Consider the following 22,419-nt stretch of genomic DNA (forward strand, 5'->3'; position numbering starts at 1 on the left):
TTTAGACTGAAGGATGAATATCAATTAATATGTTTTATCCACTTCAATTTCTTCACTATTGTACATTTTTTAATTTATATATAGGGTTTTTAATGAACCTAATATTTTGCTTGAATTTTTCTGGTTTTTTTATATTCCATAAAGTAATTTTTGGAACATAAAACAATATTCTTGAAAGTATTTTTCCGAACACAGTTTTATTTTTAATTTCCGATACACAAAAATAGTATTATGGAAAATACTTTATGAAATGTTTAAAATAAAATTGTGTTCTAAAAATATTTTTTTTCATAATGTAAAACAAAACATTGTTTTAAAAAGTACTTTTTGGAATAGTGGTTATGTATGAACATGGATATAAAGAGTACTTAGCAAAAAAAAAAGGCGGGGGGGGGGGGGGGGGAGTGGATTTAGCAAAGGCCTATTTTTTTTTTTTTTAAAAAAAAGCTTTGAATCCACCACCAAGTTTCATTTGTGATAGTTGATTTTTCATTTTTTTTCGGTCCGAATGAAAAGTCTTCACACCGTATTGCTCCGGAATCTAGTTGGTCTCCATGTTTAAGTAACTGAAAAATTTAAAGACGTTATTCGAAGTTTCGAATATTGCAAATTTTTGCAAGAAAAAAAATAGATTTCTACTGATAAGGATTCATCTGTGTGAAAACGGAAGGAAACACACAAAACAAAATTAAGAGAACAATAAGTTTAAAATGATGAGATGTAGAATTATTGTGTGAAAAAAATGTTATCAAAATTGCATTTATAAACATTCACAAAATAAGTTGTTTGGAGATTTTAATTTTAATCGTTGGAGTTATCAAGCTTTATCATTCTGGAGTCCTTAGAATGAAAACAATTATCTCTTTACCATTTTTTTTTTTTGCAGCAAAAGGGGGAAGAAATACTACTAAGATTAATTAGGTTCCACTAAAATTCAAAAGAGCTGAAGAGGCAAACAAAACCAGAATACCAATTCTAAAATTATCAATAATAATTATTTCGAGAAATAAAGTTCCACCAAGTATCAGCAAAAGGTCAATTTTCACTGACAGTCATAGCTTAAATAAACAGACCATCAAATGCAATGCTCCAAATAACTTTATAAAACATCCTTAATGCTTACATGCAGTGATAGATCTAGGATCTTAGTTAGGGGAAATTTATTTAAAAAATAAAAATTAATAATTAATATATATTATGAAATGGGTAAAAAATTATGAACAGGGGATCAAATACACAAAATTGGAGGGATAAAATCTACACACAGCTCAATATATTTATATGTAATTTAAAAAAAAAAAAAATGCATTTGCACCTCTCATAATAATGTGGATCTACCACTGCCTACATCAGTTTGTGTTAAGCATTACCGCATTCTATGTCTTGATCTTGTTGTTGGTTCTGGGGTACAAGATCCTCACTTCTTGGATGGCATGGGAGGAGGAACTTCATTGAGATTCCAAAATATAACCAAATTTGATGACACAAATAGTGAAAATCCCACCCAAAATGACAAACCAAAAACATTAGTGTTATTGATCCGCAAAAAGAATATGGGAGCAAACGACTTAGTCCTGAAGGCTGGAGGTACATGACAGCAAATGCAGCATAGGAAAAAATAAGATAGGGATCTTGTTTCCCTTTCCAAGGTATGAACACTTTGAATATATTGTTTTGACCAGTGGACCCTATAAAATAACATAAAATAATCTAAGATAATAATTATTTTGCCACTGAATGAGCAGTATATACTTGACTAGCTAGTATTTAGTATTCACCAAAGAATAAAGATGATTGGTAGTGGACCAATGCTTAGAATATAGATGGAACTTACAGTGCCTTAAGGTTGTTGTAAGTTGTAACAATTCTCTGAAGATGAGAAATTTAGATGGATGTTCTCTAGATTGTGGGTGGAAATCAGTGGTGTGATATTGATGACAACACAATAGAAGAGAAAATATTTTAATAGGATACTTTATTATTGGTGATAAAAATGGAGGTCATGGACACGATTAGGGTAATAATTATGGTGACAATTTTTGTATAAATTAAAATTTTAAAATATTTAATTTTTTATTTAATAAATTTTATAAAATTTTTATAGGTAAATAATATTTTAATTTAAATTTAAAATATTTTTATCTTAATTTTTTATTTTAATTTAATAGATAAGAATAACTATTTTTATCCTCACATAATAGAGTTAATCTCATATGAAATATTATCTATATATATACATATAGATATATAAGTAACAATTATTTTCATAATTAAATTTCCTATTTGAAAATACATATTAACTTTTAAATATATATGTAACTTGTTAACTTAAATTGTGAATGACAATTACTATTTATATATAAAAAATAAAAATTAATTATATTTGAATACGAATAAGAATTAATACCTCTATCAATCAATCACTGTGTTGAAGATCTAATTATGAATTAAAAATTAATTATATATGTATCATTTAAACTCGAGACTAATATTATTTAAAATAGATAAATCCGATATGAATTGATTTATGTATTGAATGGTATTTTATTTCATTGTAATATTGGTAAGAAAAAAGTAAATTAAAGGCAATACGAAAAAAAAGGTAGATATTAGTTTGGTCTACTAGTTAAACCAGATGTGAATCCACACAAAAAAAATTGCAAAAAACACACACTTAACTTATAATAAAAAGTAAATGGGATAACTCTTTATAATTAACAATTTTGAATAGTAAACTGTAATTGCTGGGGAACATTTTTTGGTTTTTAGAAAGGCGGTAAAATCGAAAGTCAATAATTAAATTCCAATCATAAAGCGAGTGCTTGTAAGAGGAAAAAGTCAAGAAGAAAGTGACAGTGGATGAACACAAGAGAAAGAAGAAGAAGAAGAAGAAAAGGGTTTTGTGTGTGTCGAAGTGGATAATTCCTTCCTTCAATTAATCTCCGATCCGAAACCGTATGGGGATTCTATACGCACTGGTAGGTCGCGGATCGGTGGTGCTGGCGGAGTTCAGCGGCACCACCACCAACGCCAGCGCAATCGCGCGTCAAATTCTCGAGAAAACCCCCGGCAACAACGACATGCACGTTTCTTACTCTCAGGATCGCTACATCTTCCACGTCAAACGCACCGATGGACTCACCGTTCTCTGCATGGCCGACGATACCGCCGGCAGTGCGTTTTCCCGATCTGTTCAATTCTAAACCTAAATCCCTAATTTATTCGTTTTTAACATTTTTGAATTTGATTTTTTCTGTAGGGAGAATTCCTTTTGCTTTTCTCGAGGACATTCATCAGAAGTTCGTGCGGACTTACGGACGCGCCGTTCACTCCGCTCAGCCTTATGGAATGAACGAGGAGTTCTCTAGGATTTTGAGTCAGCAAATGGAGTATTACTCCAGTGATCCTAACGCTGATAGGATCAATCGTCTCAAAGGTGAAATGTCTCAGGTATCGTATCGTTTCTCTCTCTCTCTCTCTTCGATTTTATGCAGTAATTGAAAACTGAGAACTAATTGTGCTGGTGAGGGTGTGGCTGAACAATCCTAGCAATGGTAAGAATTAATAAGTTAATAACTAGTATAATTGCATTTAATTCAACTTCAGTTCTTTTCTTCCTTTTTCAGCTATTCAAACACCGCGTAAGTCCAATGAACAAGATAATTGTTCCTTAGAAATGTAATATAGACATTAAATTTGTGGTTAACGAGACAAATACATCTAATAATGATTAATGAGAAGCATTTCTATTTGATATACACTTTGAATTTTACATTTTGTACTTAGGTCTAGTTTGGATAAGCTTCTATATAAGCACTTATACGAGAAGAAATAGAGAAATAAAATAAATCAAACTTCTCCTGTAAGTTAAAATCTAGTCTTGCACTTTAGCTTTTAGAGAAGTTATTATAAGAGAGCTTTTAAAAGTAAAGCTGTATCAGACTATAAGTTCATTTTAACTTCTGACTTGTGAGAGAAGCTTGATTTATTTTACCTCTTTATTTTCTTCTCTCATAAGTGTTTGTTAAGAAGTTTATCTGAATTGGGCCTTATGTTTATTTGATTTGCTTCATTTTTCTGATCTCGTGTGTTCTCTTTTCTTTTGGGTTCTTGAACAGGTACGGAATGTCATGATAGAAAACATTGACAAAGTTTTAGATAGAGGTGATCGGTTGGAATTGCTGGTGGATAAAACTGCTAATATGCAAGGAAACACATTTCGCTTCAGGAAACAAGCTCGTCGTTTCAGAAGCACTGTCTGGTGGAGAAATGTCAAGCTTACGTATGTTCTTGATCTAAACCTCATGCAGTCTCTAGAATGAATCTGAAACCTTTTCTCCATCCTTTTTATATTATTTCTTGGATTATCAACTGGATGTTCATAAATGGAATATGTACCAATATCCTTGGAATCATCTAGAGTAAACTTTTAGATATTGGATAGGATTCTGATGGAAACCAGCTGGGCTTAAACTTAAGTGGTTGGATGTGTGGGAATTAAGGTAGAGGTTCTGGTTTGGAACTTGAAGTGTTGGTAGAAACTTCCCAAGGCGCCAAAACATTTTTCTTGATAGAAATAATTCCACTGTTAATTTTTTTCTTATAATTATAAAAGAAGAAAAATTATCAGAGAACAGAAGACTAGAAGAGGTAGATGTGAAAAAGGTTGGGGGATAAGAAATCCTTGGCAAAGACAAAAGAGGAGAAAAAACAGAGAAAAAATGAAAGCTCCTAAAAACTAGTCAATGAAGGAGAGTTGTGCAGTCTTGTTGAGGTTAGGAACACCCTTGAAGATGTGGGCATTCCTACCAAACCACAAATTCCCATAAACAGTGCATTGCCACAACATTTTTATTTTTCTTCTTATTACCAAACCCTTCAACGTCAATGTATAGAAACTAATCCAGTGAACTAGAACACACCCATACCCGAGTAATGGAGAAATAAATGAGACAGTTTCAAACTTAGATCTAGCTTCTGCTTTGGTGTTGGAAAATCATGTCCTGCACTTTCTAACAAAAACATGTGTGCCAATATAACTCTATGGTTATAAATTTGGACATATTCTAATCATGCTCAATGGTTCAAAATTAATTTTATCAAAATCAATTGTACAGAAGTCATTAGTATTAATAAATGTAAGTATGTGTGGTGAGAGTTGAATTAAGTAAAATTTGAATTATCTCTAGTTTTATTTTAGAATTATTTCAAATAGTAGGCAACAAACTTGTTTCCTTCATACAACTTCATAATACTATTAATCAATCTTTAGATATAGTTATGCTCATTTTTTTGGGTCTTACTGACTAAATGGTTGCTTGTTGCAGGATTGCACTTATAGTCGTCCTACTTGTGATAGTTTATGTTGTATTGGCTTTTGTTTGTCATGGGCCTGCGCTGCCATCTTGTTTTTAAGTGAAGAATTGGCAAATGAATTTTATGCGTGCTTCCTTGTCTTCTTCAGCTTGCAGAGGTCACTTCTTTTTCATCTGCCTTTGTTATGCAGACTTCCATTTCTTCAACTTAAATTGCTGGGTTGTCCACTTTTGTGCTAGTAAATTTCTCGCAATAGATTCAAGTGTTTTGGGTTGTATTTTTCATTACGAGGCTTGAGGGGCAAATTTTTTTTTTGTATCATGTTATTTATTGTATTCTCCTACCAGCCCAAAGATTTGGATTGAACCAGAAAATGACTGAGATTATAATTGATGTATAGTGTTGCAGCTTGAGGTTGTCAACATGTCATGGATGTTCTCTTGTTCAAGAGGGGGAAGGGTAAACCTAAAATTCCATGTGTCCCTTCATAGCTTAGTGAAGGGGGATTTTTAAATTGCTCGGCCCGGTTCTCTTGTCCAATTGATGTGTGTGCGCCACATAAGCTTAATGTATATTTTCTTAAATTTATCTTTGTCTGTTTTAATGTTCCTTTTATGTGTCAAGTGTGAACTGTGAAGTATGAAGGTTCGTGACTTTATTTCTTTTCGCGTTGGTGATTCTGAAATGGTCCAAAGAAAAGTGATTGTGATGCAAGAGACCTATGTCATTATAATCAGCAACAGCGTTTCTGATAACCTGATCTACGGATTTGGTAATTTATGTCATTTTTGTCTTCGTATTGCAACTTGCAGGTTAGTTTAACTAAATTTTGAGGAAATAATTCCTTTTTCAAAAGTTATTACACAATATAACATAATATTAAAACAAGTTGAACCAAACATGTACATTACGACATGTTGCACCTGCTCTACTTGTGACATCCCTTGTAATGCTCTCTAAGTTATAGTGTTTGGGATGGTCATCGACAGGTAACATTATGCTAATGCCAGCCCATTTCTTTTTCCTAACCATCTAATCCCATTCCCATAGAACTAGTATTTCAGTATCTGATCTGATAAAGTATTGTGATTGTTGGTAGATTTCCTGTAACTGTAGATATTAGCTAATAAAACTTAATGATTGTAATCCTTACTTAAGGTCATTCTTGTTCTTTTTACAGAATAAATTCCCTTTATCTTGTGTGAATTGTGATTGTTGTTCTGTTTTACTTGCTTCCAATATATCTGATATTGGTCTTCACATGTTACAATCAAGAGACTGTCTGTATGTATTGTGCATTATTTCCAAGAAAATAAAGGTAAAAATGTGAGGACTAAAAAAAGTTTTTTTTAATTTGAAGGATTAAAAAGTGTATATTTTAATTTGAGGACTAAAAAAGACACGTCCTAAAAAATTTAAGGATTAAAAAATTTAAGGATTAAAAATATATTTAAGTATTTAACTTGTGCTAGAAAATGACTGCTTGATTATATTACTTTTCATGGTAGAAAATGACTGCCTGATTATATTACTTTTCATGATATTGTTATGTCAATCACTTGCATTAGTTGTTAAACTTGTATAATTGAATAGAAGACTCTTGCTGCTCAACAAAATTACTTTAATACTAAAAAAGTAAAAATAATTCAACGGGTGGCCTAACTATTAATAAATAATCAATTGCATGAAAATATAATAATGTATTACCATTGATTTATTACATTAGTATTAAACAACAATTTATTATCATTATTGTCTTTATAATTGTAACTCGGCGACTGACTAAATTTCTGTCGCTGCAAAAGAAAACATAGCAACCATATAAATTTTTGGTCGCAATTTGACAAATTAATTTTCAAATTAAATTTGTCATTGTTTGCAACTGAAACATATTCGATCACTAATTGATGAATAAAAAGCCATTTGTGACATTATTGATTGGTTGCTAAATGACATTTTTTTGGTTGAGTTTAATTTTCTTTTGAAGGAAAAAAAGTTCAATTTCTCTCCGTTGAAAAGAAATAGAAGTGGCAAATGTAAGTAAGAAGTCTGATATTGAGTGTTGATAAACATATTGAGTAACACATTGTTGGACCTTTTCCTTTTCAAGTGATCTTATACCTATTTTAGTTTCAAAATAAAGGAAAAAAAAGTTATGCGCTTACATTAGTGTGCCTTTATCTTTATAACAGAAAAATTTACAAATCAAATGCCTTAATGTTTTACGTTATATGTGATTTTCAAGTTTACTTGTATACTTTGCTTGTAGACAATTGATGAGATCCCTACTGTTTATCCTTTGTATTTCATCGTAGTGGTATTAGAGCCGACAATGACACCATGTGATTGATTCATAGCAATGAAGAGGTTATGGACGGAAAGATTTCCGCTTGAAAGGGAAGTAAACTATGTGGAAGAGACTTATATTTGAGGAAGAATTATTAAAATGATTAGTGTGAGTAAGTTGTTGAGTCATTGACAAACGTACCAAGTCGTTAAATAATATTCGATAAGCAAGAATTATTGTTCCCGTGAAGACTTGTACAATACTTAGTAAATATCACAAATTTTTACTATCTAAACTAACGAATAAACAAGGATGATTTGAACATAGCATTTAACAATAAAGATAAAACAAAGTTATAAGTTATGATATTTTTGAGATTTTTGAAAAACACACAATAAACGATATGAATTTCAGATGACAAAGGTTGTCAGGGTTAGATATCACCGAACCAAACTTTCTTTACACTAAAACATGATATTCAACTTGTAATCCAACATTAATATCGTTCATAGTTCAAAAATGAATTCTAATTCCAAATTTTTTAAGTGAAAAGACTTAAGTTCCTCTATTAAATGTCAATCTTTTGCACATTTAACAAAGAAACTTGCTTTAAGCTTAATGACCCAAAGATAATCATTACGCCTCATCCTATTCCTAGCTCCAAGGTTTAATGGATATTTTATCACATTTCTAAGATAAAGAAAGTATTTTCCAATAGAAATCTCATTCAAAAATTAAGCTATGAATGATCAATCAATAACAAGCATGTAACATATAAGTAAAAAAGTTAACATTGAAGAACAAAATGAATATATAATACTATTTCAAAAGAAATACACAAAAGCATAAGGTTTAGATACATTTTAATCCCAACAACGAAGGACTTAGTTACCCATTTTCATGAATAACATCCAAAAGCAAGAAAGATGAAAGAACAATGAAAGAAGAAAGTTACAGAAGAAAAACTTTAGTAAAGGAGGTGTTTTTATACCATGAGAAAGCGTCCCCTCAAAAAGAATAAGAGAATCTATTTATACAAACCCAAAAAATCCATACTTAATTGAGTGTCTACTCAAGTAAAAAACTTCAAATTTAAACAAATACTGCAATTCTGCATATCTGTCAAAATTCAGCTTAAACTAAAAACTATTTTGCTGAAACTATTTTTCCTCTTGCAACTTTCTTTTTCATCTTCTCCAAAAACGAACTTCGATTTGAATCCTCCAATTTCAACTTAAGTACATTTGAGTTGAAAGTTTTACTTCAAGCTTTCATTAAACCTTGCTTCAAAAATCCAATTCAATCCAATTCAATATCCTACAAAATAGTCCATCAATAAATATATGCAATCTAACAAAATAACAAGTTTAAAAAAACAAATTACAACTTAACTATTCACATAAAAAAGATATACACAAAGCCCTAAATAAAAGAAAAAATAAAATAATTGCATAAATTCACGTCTCAGTTAGATATTTCTGGTAATTATCAAAAGTCTTACATTGAATTAAAATGAACATGATTTTTTTAGAAAAATATACTTATTGCCTTTCATTCAAAATAGCATCAAAGATACAATTGGAAATATGCTTAAGACATGATTGCTAGCATGCCTTAATAAGGGAATGGAAAACTTGGTTGACTTGCCTCCTAATTAAACTCACCCTAAAATTTAAAATGTTGAATAACACATAAGTAAAAAAAATTCAAAAACTTAATGTTTTAAGATTTTGAATTAAATCTAATGTGAAATTCAGTTATATATATGATTTATTTATTATCATGGAATCTATAAATGTTGACAATTGTTAAATATAGTTTTCTTATTATTAAATGTAAACCCTTCACTGGATATGTATCGGCAAAAGCTTTCTTTATGTTATGGTGAATAAAATATAAACTTTATATTATTTATACTTTTTATATATTTTTTTAATCTTTTTTGGTCACGTTAATTAATTTATTTCACATCTTTAATCTCTTTGATGTGTGAAAAAATGATAAATTAATTACTACAATATAAATATAGTTGGTCAAAATATAAATATTTTTTCTTAAGTATCTTATATCGGTATTCTTTTATTTGTTAGAAAAAAAATCCCTTCACAGAAAGCTTTTTTCTTTTTTCTGAAAAAGTGCACAGAAAGCTTTTTCTGATGCACAAAAAATATCCCTTCATCATAGAATTTTCCTGCGTACGTGGTGCGATATGTTTTAAAATAAAAGTAAAGTATCCATAAAGAGAGCATTCAGATTTATTTTCCGTTTTATTTATTTTCCAATTTTAAAATACAAATTGGGTTAATAAATGCGTATGGGAAATGAGAAGATCAACTTCTGGGAAAGGGAAAAAATAGAAGCCGCTGCAAAGTGCGAAAGAGCATAAATCAGGTCCACCCAGCAAAAAAGTCATTCTATAAGAAATTAAAGTCAAATTAAAATATTAGGATTTTTTTTGAAAGAAATTAAAAATATTAGGATTAAATACGTTTTCCCTCTCTTAATTTATCCTAATTTTAGTTTTGAAAGGCATATTTTAAAAGACTATTTTTTCTTTCTTATAATTTTTTTAAGTGTTAATTTGTGATTCAGTCTTAGTTTTGGTATTGGTAACTTAGTAAATATTTTTACTGATATGTTACCATTTGGTATTTATAATTTAGTAAATATTTTTATTGATGATGTGAAGATGTGTTATCAATGTGAATACCTTATTAATAAATAAAGTAATTTACAAATATTTCTATAAACGTTATTTAAATATAAAGTTTATTCTGAGTCTGTTAAATCTCAAAATCTAACTCACAAAATTTTTAGTAAAACAAAAAAAATATTAAATATTTTTATTTAGTCTCCACTTTCTTTTGAATAATTTTACTCTGTTATAAAATTAATTATATATTCCCATTATTTATTGAACTTCTTTATTTTTTAAAATGTAGAAAAACATGGAGTATCTCTCTTTTCTATAGTATATAGTATATTGATGATAAAAAAGAGGGAATGCATAATTAAGAGATATGATAGTAACTCTTTACAACGTGGCAGTTGACGATAACCAACCCTTTGGTATCATTCAACAAGACGATCTTTCTTTGAGTAGAGTTCATTGCATTCCACTAGTGAAGAAGAAGTCAATTTGAAATTGGAATCCCTTTTCACAGGCATAATCTTTGAACACAACAATCAAACGGTGCATAACAAAAAATAATTGCCCTTGTGGCAACTCAAAAGAACAAAACAAACCATTACCAAAAAGAATATGGTATTAATACCACTGTCAAATTTTGAATATAAAATTCTCAAGAACACAAAATACTCACGAAACAGTTTTTAAAAAAGAAAGGTATGATTGCAAAAATCTTTGCACTTTCTCCTCCACTAGAAAAGTGTTGAAGTTGATTAGGACACTCTCAACAGAAATGGAAGCATCTTTGAAAAAGGAAAATATTTATAAATATATAGGTAGATTAAAATAGTATTTGTGGTTGATATTATAAGGTAAAGAAACATTGATGTGGTGTAGTAATAATTAAATCAGAGGCAAGGTCCTGTTGTCGCAGACATTATAAACTTCAAATTCCTTAGTAACAAATGATGTTCTTCTATTGATTCCTCAATTTCTCCAACTCAAAACTAAGTTTCGTCTTTGTGATCTCTTGATTATATTATATCGATTTGTGAATTGTTTTTCCGCAAAAAAAAATTCATTCAAACCATGGCTTCATTATGCCGGCGGTTATCCGCCGCCGCACCGGCCGGTCACTTCCGATTCCATCGGCCCGCCGGGATTTGCGCGGTTCGATACGGTTATTCCGTCCGGCGGCCAATGCGGTTGGTTGCGGCGGGGACCACCGTGGGCGGCGGCGCGTGGGTGACATCCGACGACGTCGGAGGGAGGGAGGAGAAGGTGGGCCCCTGCTCCTACGCCGTGGAGGATCGGAGGGTGGCGGAAGATGGCGGAAGCGATGCGGTGGTAGGAAGTAGGAACCGGGTGGTGGAAGTGGCGGCGGCGGCGGTTGCAACGGTGGTGCTGGGTGTTGGGAACCGGGTTCTGTATAAGTTGGCTTTGGTTCCGTTGAAGCACTACCCTTTCTTCCTTGCTCAACTTGCCACTTTCGGGTAAAGACAAAAGACAAAGATAGTAGAATTTAACTCAATTACGTTAAGGTTCTAACTGTCTTTTTTTTTTTTTTTATCGGTTAGAATAAAGATTATGTACTCTTGTTTAACTAATTCAATTAGATCCGGGCAACTGTCATATAATATAATTATTGTATATATTTACTTTTATTATAAGTAATTTAAAAGTATAATTTAGGGTAATGTGTTTTATATTATAATCTAATAATAAATTACATATGTGATAAATTTATTATTTTTATAATAAATGTGTATATCTTTTAAACTCAAAATGTATTTTTTTAGGAACTTAAAATTTATATTGAATAATTGAAATGTGCATTGTGTTCTTTTTTATGCTAAATTTGCCGGGTTGTCCTTATGCTTGTGGACCTAGACCCGTTAAAATCATCACATGGTTTTGTGATAACTTTTGTGCACTCCGTGTCCAAGAATAGTTTCCTTTTTTAAGGTGATTTTGTGGTCAAATGTTGATTTGGGTGATTGTGAGGCCATTTGTGTTAATGTTTAGAAAATTGATTTTGACAGAATTAATTTTCAACTGTTACACAACTTAATATAAATGTGTATAAAAATTAATCTCAATATCAAAAAGTAGGCAGCAAGAAAGAGAATTGATTTTGAAACATGCATAACCAAACAATTAAGCACAAAATTGATTGATGTTGCTTATTTGATTTCAGATATGTAATAGTGTACTTTGCGATTTTGTATATTCGACACCATGCGGGCATTGTTACTGATGAGATGTTAGATGCTCCAAAGGCTCCATTTATAGTTGTTGGTCTATTGGAGGCTCTCGCTGCTGCCACTGGAATGGCCGCAGGAGGTAACTTTGCACCCTTTGAATCACATTTTCAACTCATTCTAATTTCTTCCATCAGTACATCAAGTTTGTTTTGTTTTGTGATGATGCACTGATATTCATACTATATAGACTATAGTAGGCCATTAATGGAATTTTGTTGGTGTTAGTTTGCTTCATAGAATAGTTGGCAGAAAGGCCTCCCTAGTGTTCATTAGATTTAGAGTCGAATGTGTATACTCAGACCGCAACTGATTAAAGAATATTTCATAGATGTAAAATATTGCTATATGTTGACTAAAATACTCTTATTTAATATCCCATTATTTGTAATAAATTGTTGCAATCTCTACAATGCTTATACTTCCAGTGTCGACAATGTACAGCATAAATACTTGGACTGCTATAGTTGGAGATGCTAAGAATATATATTATCTTTTAGTTGTATAATTTTATTTCTCCACGAAAATGGTCACATTCTGAATTTGATAATTTATTGTGCTATTTCTTGTATCAGCAATTCTCTCTGGAGCTTCGATTCCAATTTTATCTCAGGTAAAGCCAATCAGCAGTCAATTGCTCTCTGGCATATATTCTTAATTCCTGTTACTGTTGCATCTGCGTGATTGTTCTAGAGGATGACAATCTGTGTTTAGCTCATATATTTACAACTTGCGTAGGTGTTTATTAAAATGTAAAATAAAGCTGGATAGTTAATTTGAGCTATTCTCTTGCAGACTTTTCTAGTGTGGCAAATACTCCTGTCAATTATTTTTCTTGGGAGAAGATATAAAGTCAACCAATTACTTGGATGCTTTCTTGTAACCATTGGTGTAGTTGTTACTGTAGCAAGGTCAGTAGTACATCTAATTTTATTAAGGATCTTAGACCATGGTGACTCAGGTTATGAGTGTCAAAAAGGGAGCATTGTTGAACAATGATGCTACAGTAATGAACATGGTCTACTAACAATGTTGTCAACAAACTAACTCTGAAAGTCTAAGCATCTTGACACAATTATTATTAAGGTTGCCAAACAAATTGATTTAATGATACTATTAGGTTTGTTCTATAAACTCAGAAGTCTAAAATTGTTGCTTGTTGGTAAAAACCTACTTTGTTATTGAAATTTAACATAATGCTTTCAAATGTTAATTACATCTTTCATGCTGCACAACAACATCAAAATTCTTGGACTGACAGAATTTTCTCCCAAGGCATGTTGAATAAAGTATCTGTGTCTGGTACAAGCTTTATGAAATTTGTGTTTACTTTCTATGGCCTTCTTATTTATACCTTTGTTTACTATTGTAGTGGAGCTGGTGCTGGGAATTTATTAAAGGAAGGTGGTATGTTTTGGAGTCTTTTGATGATCGTTTCATTTTTCCTCCAAGCGGCTGATACCGTGCTGAAGGTTATCAATGTTTATAATGTTTGTTGCATTTTCCCAACCTTCAAACTATTTCTCTATAGTTACACTGTCCTTTTCATACTTTGCAGGAAATTATCTTTTTGGATTCATCCCGAAAATTGAAGGTTCGCACAATAGTGAATTGTTTTAATTCATGTTTATGCTAATTATGGCTTTCAATGCTCTTATTGGGCTATTTGACAACCTGAATTATGCAATAACACTTCTGTTGCACTCACAAGCACATGCACCTCAAACTATAATGCAGAGAACAATATTACTAAATTATAGTATATGTAAAACTTTCACTTTAGTGATACATGATGGACTCATTTTATTACCCAACCTAAACTTTGCATTATTCTATTATGCGAGACTCTATAGCTTCCAAACCTCACTTTTCAAATGCTTGTTGCTAAACTAGTCCTATTTAAAGCTGACATTTCTTTTCCTGACATGGAATATACTCATCAATATTCAATGTTATCTGAAATAGGGAGGTTGTTGTATGGACCTTTTTGTTGTCAATTCGTACGGATCTGCTTTCCAAGTAGGTATCCTGCAATCTTTAATGAAATGTTCATCTTTTGGATTACAATGAAGTGTTTACTATATAAATCCAATTGACTTCTAAATGCAAGAATATATGCTTAGTGTAGGCACTATTCGTGTGCCTTCTTCTCCCCTTCTTGTCAAAATTATGGGGCATTCCCTTCAGTCAACTACCAAACTACCTTAAAGATGGTGCAGCCTGCTTCCTAAATTTTGGTACATTATCAAGTGGTAAGCTATATTTCCTTTTCATATTGTCATATCTTTTAGTGGTAAGTTTGGTGTCCACTTAAAAATGAGAGTGAAAATTTCAGGAATGAGCTATGAAAAAATTGTAAGAAAAGTCATTTCTAAATATTTCAACCCAATTTTAAGCACGTTATCATACTGGCAAGATTACCTAGATCATCTTTCTCTTATATAGTCAAGTCACAAGGCAAGATTTCCTGCATGTAAAATTTCTAGAAGAATTGCATTTATCTGTTTGATGAGTTGACTTAAAATTCTCATTTTCTATTCTTATTCTAATGATAATTGAAATGAAAGAAACTGATTTATGGTTCCAGGATGTGATGGTGCCCCTCTGCTTCCTCTGCTGTTTATTATTGTAAACATAGGTTTCAATATTGCATTGCTTCATCTCCTCAAGATCTCTTCAGCTGTTGTATCTTGTCTTGCTTCCACATTTTCAGGTATGCTAATTGTTTCACCAAGCACAACTATATTGAACTTTATATTGGTGAAATTACTGTATGTTCCTCGACCAACACATGTTAGTGGTCATTTACTAGAAAGTTAATAAAATTCGGGTACATATTAAGTGAAGATTGATCAGAACCATGGAAACGTTCTTGTATGGAACCATATAATAATTTCTCGCTTATATGGACATCTTGCTCTAAATTTATTTATTTTGGTTTTGGTCCCTTAAATTTAAATTTATTTATTTTAGTCACTCAATTTTGAAAAATTATGAGACATACCCAACTAATGCAATTTGGCTTTGTGGCAGTCCCAATATCCATCTACGTGTTCACCATGCCATTGCCATACCTTGGTGTTGCCTCTTCTCTTCCAACAGGCTTTATGGCAGGGGCCATTATCCTCATTTTGGGCTTACTCATTTATGCTTGGACCCCTTCAAATGGTTCCTCGAGTGCTTCCTTCTCAACTTCCTCCACCTAGAGAGGCTAGAATGAGTTGACATGTCATTGCAGATAGTACAACACCACAAGGAACTAATTCAGGTTCACTTTTAGGAGATGGCTATAAGAAGGAGAAAGAAATAGGGTGTTCTTGTAAGTTGTAATAGTTGTTCGTAAGCATTTTTTATGAGCTAAGCTTAAGTAAGAAAGAGACTAGACTATAGATAGAACAGGTTCCAAGTTCAATTTTTATGTAAGCTAAGGAAAGTAAATAGAGAATAAAAGTCACTTTGTTGACTGAGGAAATGATATTGGACCATTTGGATGCAACATGTTCTTGACCACTAAGTAAATAAGTGATTGAGTATATACAAATTGGTAAAAAGCACTGCCAGGTTTGTGATATTTTGTTTTGCCAAAATTCTAAGTAGTACTATTAGATCTTTCTTTTTGAGGAATAACCGGTAGAACTTAATTCCCATGAGATAAATTTAAATGAGTAATAATAGTTACACATAAAAATATAATAACCTAAAAAAATATAATAGAAAAGTGCAGCAAAATTCAACAATACTTTTTAGCACTGTATAATTTTTTTAAAAAAAATTGTTTTAGTCGTTCTACCCAATTGTATTTTTGTTCAAATTCTTTTACAATGATTACTTTGCAAACAAAACATATGTGATAAGGAGTTGGATAATAAAAATGCAAAATTAGAATGAGTTATCGTGTAAATGACTACTAATTCATTGTTCGTGTAAGTGAAATCTGTAATGGTATTTGGAATGAGAAGGGACTAAAACAAACTTTCCTCAAATTAAAGAATTAAAAATTTAATTTTAAATTTGAGGGACAAAAATAAATTTACTTCAAAGACTAAAATATATTTAAGTGAATAAAAAAAGGATTAATAATAACTTAAATATGTATTTAATCATTAAATTCGAGTGTTTTTGTTTTTGTTTCTTAAATTTAATTTTTTTAGTTCTCAATTTCAAAAAATACTCTTTTTAATCTTTTCCATAAAAAATAAACATCCCAGTAATCCAAAGTCAATTTAAGATTTTAATAATGAGGAATTTTTTTTTTTTTGAAATTGAGGGACTAAAACAAATTAAATTTAGGGAAAAAAGAAAAGAAAAAAAAACCTATTATGAAGGAAAATAATAATAAGGTTATGTTGGATAAAATTAGCTAAAAAATTAGTTAGAAGCTGGAAGCAAAACATTGGATAAAAAATTATTAGTGTTTGATAAAATTAGTTATTGAAATAACTAAAAAATATAAAATGATAAAAAAATAAAATATATTATGTATTTAAAAAGGATAATTAAGAAACTAAGTAAATATATTGAGGATAAAAATAAAAAAAAAATATAAAAGGTAAAACTAATATTCTAAACATATTAATTCAAATAACATTTTAAAAAATATTAAAAATTATTAAAAAAAATTGTTTACTAAACAGTTAAATAATTTTTTCAACTAATAAAATAAATTAAAAATTAATTAAAATGTCTTCCATTAATAATATAAAGTGATAAAAAATATCAAATTAAGCATTTGACTATTTAAATGTCTATAGCATTTGACGTGGATATATAATAATGATGATTGGGTTTTTTTTAAAAAAAAAAAGAAGGAGAAAAATATTTTTAATCCATTCTGGTAAAAAGAAATTAATAAATAAATAATTAGCATCTGTTGAAAAAAAAAAATCCCATATATAATGAAATGTGAAACCAATGTGTGTATTGTTTCGGCCAGACAAATAGCAATAGCAGCAATGTCAATATTGAGATCAGTTTGTCAGTTGAGAGTGGGAGTGACAACTCCAAAACCTTGCCTCCATCCCTCAATCTTCTTATTCTCCCTTTCTCTCTCTCACAACACTCACACTCTCACCTCTTTCCCCAGAACCTTCCGTTTCCACCCACTTTCACTCCCTCTTTCACCCTTTGTGCTCTTCATGCCTCCCAAAGCAACAGGTCTTCATTCTGTGCAAACCCCCTTAATGCTTCTTTTTCTGAATTTTGTTTCTGATTGCATTATATTATGTCTCATCACTTTATTGTAAGATGACAAAAAAAAAAAAAAATCATAAAAAGAATAAAAAGATGCAGTTTTTCATAAAAAAAATGTTTTTTTTTTCAGCTTCATATGACACTGGGGCTAGTGGTGCTCTGCAAACCCCTTAATGCTTCTTCTTGTGAATTTTGTTTCTGATAGCATTAGATTATGTATCATCACTTTTTTTGTAAGATGGTAAAAAGAATTTCATAAAAAGACGTAACTTTTCATAAAAAAAAATCTGTCTTTTCAGCTTCGTATGGCACTGGGGCTAGTGGTGCTGCTGAAGGTGATAGGCCAAGGGAGATATTGGTGCAGCATTTGTTGGTAAAAGAAGATGACCAGAAGCTTCTGTTGTATCTTCAGCAGAAAATCTCTTCAGGTTAATGACACTGAGGGAATTCAGTTCTTTTTCTCCTGCCAATGTGTGGGGTTAGGTTTTGGAAGATATTTATTTATTTCAAGTTTATCATTCTAAGAATCTGTTGTTGTGTGTTCAGGTGAAGATTTGAGTGATCTTGCTGTGGAATATTCACTATGCCCATCCAAAGAAGAAGGAGGGATGCTTGGGTGGGTCAGAAAGGGACAAATGGTATGCTTTTAAGATTAGATTAAGCCTTGTTTTTTAGGCTTTACTTGAATTTGCAACTTTTTGTGCTTTTTTGAAGGCAGTTTTGCCGGTTTCAGATGGTATTCATCACTGCCTTGTGTAAAGTAGGTGAGAGAAGGGACAAATTAGATATTATGCTTTTTCTTGCATTTCACTTAACTGACAATAATTTTGTGGTATGATTCTGTAGAGGAAGCATATGAGGTAGTGATCTGGTTACAGAACTAGAAGTGCTGTTCCCCCCACCCCCCCAATTTTACTACAACAGTACAATTATGTGGTTGATTGAAAATATGTCTGATGGTGAAAATGTGATAGGTTCCTGAATTTGAAGAGGCTGCATTTACTGCACCTTTAAACCAAGTTGTAAGGTGCAAAACGAAATTTGGATGGCACCTGCTGCAGGTTTTATCTGAAAGGTATTTCCAGGCTTATGTTTATGAATTGGATGATTTAATTTATTTAATTTCAATGAAAAATTATTGAAAATTTGGCTTTTGATAGAGTCTAATGGTGTTATTTTGACCCAATTAGCCAACACCACCTAGTGAGATAATGCTTGGTGATTGTTGTTGTTATTTCCAACATGTGTTCTTATGGCTTGTAAATTTGCTCCTTTACCTGATAGGGAAGAATCAATTCTTCAAGACATTCAACCTGATGAGCTGCATATGAAAATTCAAGATCCCAGCTTTTTGGATGAGGCACAATTAATTGATGTGCGAGAGCCTGATGAAGTGTATGCTCATATTTTCTTCAACCATAATTAGTTTTGAATTGAAATGAATTATTGCCTGATCGCATTTGGTTAAATGTTTGTAAATAGACCAAGCGAGTGATTATAAGCTGATATGATTGGCAATAAGCTTAAAAAAAAGTGAAAGTAAGATATATTGTTCAATTGAAAGTTTTGAGAGCATTTCAATTTTCAATGTTTATGCTCTTTTGACATCTCAAAGGCAACAAGGGGATCTACTTTTATTTGACTGGTTGGGATATTCATTTAGTAGCTCTTACACTTATTTGCATCTATTTTTCTTTTGTTCTGCAGTTTTTGGAATCTTCCTATGCTGCTTATTTTTATTTTAGTAGCTGATCTGTTTTTTCTTCATTTAAATGACATTCTCAACATGCACAGGGCTAAAGCATCTTTGCCAGGATTTACTGTTCTTCCCCTCCGACAATTTGGAAGCTGGGGGCCTGAAATAACTACCAAATTTGACCCTCAAAAGGATACATATGTCATGGTAAGTGCAGTTTTTCTTCTACAAGATGTCATTTCTATTAGAAGGTATCCAGGAAACTAGACCACTAATGCCAATTGATTACTGTTCTCTAAATTGATTGAGTATATATCTTTATCGTTCTTGTCTGAAAGATCTGTTCATGTTGCTAGTCTCCTCCTGCTCCTCCTTTATTGGTTTAGAGGTTGTAAGTTGATCAATATTGAAACTGGAATTCTTTGAATAGGTTCCTGCCTTTGCAGTCCAAGTTTGAATTTTTAGAGGCCTTTCTTTCAAGATATTTAAGAAAGCAATAATTTTGAATTTTAAATTCATTCATCTTTCATGTCAGAATAGTTTACTATTTAATATTTTAGTCTGTCTGACTGCTCAGTTAACTTGTTGCTGCAATGCACAAAATGATTAAATCTGGGTTTGATTTAGCAATGTTTTTTCTTTTGTGTGTCTGTGCATTCAATATCTTGACTTCTGAATGCAGTGTCATCATGGCATGCGGTCATTACAAGTTGCTAAGTGGTTGCAGTCACAGGTATTTTTTTTCCCCACTTTTTGTCAGGCCTTCAACAAGTTCAAGTGTGTGTATGTGTGTTTTGCCTCATCATTTGTTTACTTCCTGATATTACAATGCAACTTCCAAGCCACTCAGACAATTATAGTTATACTGTAAAATTGTATGACTTTTAGACATGTTACATGCGTTTGTTGCTTACAAGATAGAGATGCTTTAGACTGTAGACAACTAATGGATAAACAGTTTCAACTTTCAACTTGATCAAAGAAAATCTCATGATGGTTTTTGGTACCTATTGCTCACCAATGTTCGTATCTGGAAGTGGATTTGACCAACTTAGGAATTAATTCTCATTTTTCACAAGTTGTAGTGAAGTGGTCATTGTTTGTACTTTGTAATTTAATGATTGGTGAACTTTTCAGGGTTTTAGGAAAGTATACAATCTTTCTGGGGGAATCCATGCCTATGCTGTCCAGGTTGATCCATCAGTCCCCACATATTGATTTACATTATTCTGCCATAAATGTAGTCCTTTACTTTTCTACTTTCCATCTTTGTACATGAGAGCAAGATTTTGTGGGATGTCCATGTTACCTTTAGGAATTGGAATTCTCTTGGTATGAACATGTATTTATTTTGGATCAAGAGTAAGAGGCTACATATCAAGTGCTAGTTTTTGTGAAGCTTGCCTCGGCTGTGAGGTGATTTATGATTTTCTTAGCAAGTAATTGCTACTTGGTTTTATCGGTTTCTTTCCCAATAATTATTTGTCTGTGTAATTCCCTTTCAATACTATGGCTCTCTATTCCTGGCTGGAATCATAGCTGGGTTAAGGGTTCCTTGGCTGAGTACCTTTAATTATTATTATTTTTTTACCAAGAGATCTAGTTTAGTTGGTTGAGCAAGTGTGCCAGTTGTTTTGATTCCTATAGATAAAAAAATACAAGCTGTTTTTTGTAACAGAATTTTTGAAGTGATAAACAAATATTTTTTGGACAATATTGGTTCGTTTTAGAGATGAGAGAATTCCAATTAGAGAGATGAAGAGATAAGTCTAGATTAAAATTCATTATAATTGTACTCACCCAATTTTCTCATGTTATTTTCTTGGTTAAATTAATTTTTTTTCTCTAATTTATTTTTGAGGTTTAATTTGATCATCTAGTTTTTATTTATTTATTAAGTTTGGTCTTTTAATTTTTAAAATTGATTCAAATTTGATTCTACTGTCTAAATTGAGTTAATGTGGTGTTAAAAAAAATCACACTTTATCCTAAATCAAACCTAAAAAATAAATTAGAGGATACAAAATTAATTTAACCTATTTTCTTTATCCTCCTCAGATGCTTCACGTAATGCCGATTTTCAGCTCACCGCGTCTCGTACCATTCTCTTGCTACTAAATGCACAACCTCAACATAGAGAGGTTCATAACACCGCTTGAGTTAAAAAGAAAAGAAGAACCATATATAAAAAGCTCTGTCAAAATGCTTAGAACGTGGAATCAAACTTTGTAAAGTACCAATGGATTAATTTCCTTCGATTTTATTAGGAATATAATATTTACATTTATGCTCAGTATACAAAAAATAACTTTTTGTAAATAAAGATGAGGAAAATAGAATACAAATTCATTCATTTTTTGTTACCTGGAAGACTGATTTCATTATGTAACAAAAAAAAGAGACTAATTTCATTAGTTTAAGAGAGAAAGGTGAATTTCCTTAATATTTGACAAAAATATCTATGGAAAATCTGTTTTTCTCAACCTTTTTGAGTTTTGCTAAGTAATTTCCAAATCTTTAAATTGTCTTTCTCTCTCACTTCCTGATCTCGCAGTTTGTTGATTGCTTATACACTGGGTAATCCTCCCTATTCAACATGCTTCCCACAAATTACAACTTTTGTAATTATTATGAGAAATTTCGGGTAAAGGATTTGGTATTATTGATGAATGATACGACATCCAACACAAATAGAGAGAGAACATGTATGAGATCATAAGTATCTGATTTTGAATTAAATTCGTCAGGATTATATATTATTTTTAGATACCGATTATTTTAAACTAAAAAGAATTGAAAAGAATAAGCCACGTCGCGGCAAATAATGTAATTATTAAGAGCTTATGGTATGAGACCACCACAGACGAAATTGTTTCAAATGGACAGTACTGAAATAGTCTTGTTTATTAAAAATAACCTGCAAATTATCATAAGTTACCTTCCTCAGTTTAACTAAACACTTCCAATTTTCAACACAAGTTATTATATAACAAGATAAGAATAAGCTTCTTAAGAACTTTTAACAAAGTCATAATAATAT

The 22,419-nt window shown here is 31.3% G+C and overlaps 3 protein-coding genes across 4 annotated transcripts; all 3 read left to right on the plus strand.

Annotated features, from left to right (window-relative positions):
• Window positions 1-2,819: 2,819 nt before the first annotated feature.
• Window positions 2,820-5,925, plus strand: LOC114385317 (vesicle-associated membrane protein 711-like). The gene is made up of 4 exons (XM_028345340.1): window positions 2,820-3,174; window positions 3,260-3,450; window positions 4,119-4,282; window positions 5,328-5,925. The coding sequence occupies exons 1-4, from the start codon at window positions 2,958-2,960 to the stop codon at window positions 5,413-5,415; spliced, it is 660 nt and encodes a 219-aa protein (XP_028201141.1). The 5' UTR covers window positions 2,820-2,957; the 3' UTR covers window positions 5,416-5,925.
• A 5,033-nt stretch (window positions 5,926-10,958) lies between these two features.
• LOC114383550 (protein CLT3, chloroplastic-like) lies at window positions 10,959-16,064 on the plus strand. Of its 2 annotated transcripts, XM_028343234.1 has the most exons (10): window positions 10,980-11,725; window positions 12,430-12,575; window positions 13,069-13,106; window positions 13,289-13,404; window positions 13,866-13,965; window positions 14,052-14,087; window positions 14,459-14,512; window positions 14,622-14,745; window positions 15,081-15,206; window positions 15,527-16,064. In XM_028343234.1, the coding sequence occupies exons 1-10, from the start codon at window positions 11,322-11,324 to the stop codon at window positions 15,697-15,699; spliced, it is 1,317 nt and encodes a 438-aa protein (XP_028199035.1). In that variant the 5' UTR covers window positions 10,980-11,321; the 3' UTR covers window positions 15,700-16,064. The 2 variants fall into 2 exon arrangements, with proteins under 2 accessions (XP_028199036.1, XP_028199035.1); XM_028343235.1 differs by lacking the exon at window positions 15,527-16,064 and having other exon boundaries at window positions 10,959-11,725; window positions 14,459-14,516.
• Window positions 16,065-17,416: 1,352 nt separating this feature from the next.
• LOC114383354 (rhodanese-like/PpiC domain-containing protein 12, chloroplastic) lies at window positions 17,417-20,925 on the plus strand. The gene is made up of 8 exons (XM_028343013.1): window positions 17,417-17,647; window positions 17,983-18,111; window positions 18,230-18,321; window positions 18,658-18,758; window positions 18,968-19,078; window positions 19,478-19,586; window positions 20,062-20,112; window positions 20,517-20,925. Exons 1-8 carry the CDS (start codon window positions 17,446-17,448, stop codon window positions 20,595-20,597), a joined length of 876 nt encoding a protein of 291 aa, XP_028198814.1. The 5' UTR covers window positions 17,417-17,445; the 3' UTR covers window positions 20,598-20,925.
• Window positions 20,926-22,419: the final 1,494 nt, after the last annotated feature.

Source organism: Glycine soja, chromosome 14 (genome assembly GCF_004193775.1).
Source record: "Glycine soja cultivar W05 chromosome 14, ASM419377v2, whole genome shotgun sequence".
Lineage (NCBI taxonomy): Eukaryota > Viridiplantae > Streptophyta > Magnoliopsida > Fabales > Fabaceae > Glycine > Glycine soja.

Bases quoted from the DNA above. Each gene is read 5' to 3' on its own strand.
- LOC114385317 (XM_028345340.1), top strand. From the start codon at position 2,958: ATGGGGATTCTATACGCACTGGTAGGTCGCGGATCGGTGGTGCTGGCG. The intron at 3,175-3,259 runs GTGCGTTTTCCC...TTTTTTCTGTAG, and splicing joins GGCCGACGATACCGCCGGCA to GGAGAATTCCTTTTGCTTTT. The intron at 3,451-4,118 runs GTATCGTATCGT...GTTCTTGAACAG, and splicing joins TCAAAGGTGAAATGTCTCAG to GTACGGAATGTCATGATAGA.
- LOC114383550 (XM_028343234.1), top strand. From the start codon at position 11,322: ATGGCTTCATTATGCCGGCGGTTATCCGCCGCCGCACCGGCCGGTCAC. The intron at 13,405-13,865 runs GTCAGTAGTACA...TTACTATTGTAG, and splicing joins GTAGTTGTTACTGTAGCAAG to TGGAGCTGGTGCTGGGAATT. The intron at 13,966-14,051 runs GTTATCAATGTT...CATACTTTGCAG, and splicing joins CGGCTGATACCGTGCTGAAG to GAAATTATCTTTTTGGATTC.
- LOC114383354 (XM_028343013.1), top strand. From the start codon at position 17,446: ATGTCAATATTGAGATCAGTTTGTCAGTTGAGAGTGGGAGTGACAACT. The intron at 19,587-20,061 runs GTAAGTGCAGTT...TTCTGAATGCAG, and splicing joins AAAAGGATACATATGTCATG to TGTCATCATGGCATGCGGTC. The intron at 20,113-20,516 runs GTATTTTTTTTC...TGAACTTTTCAG, and splicing joins CTAAGTGGTTGCAGTCACAG to GGTTTTAGGAAAGTATACAA.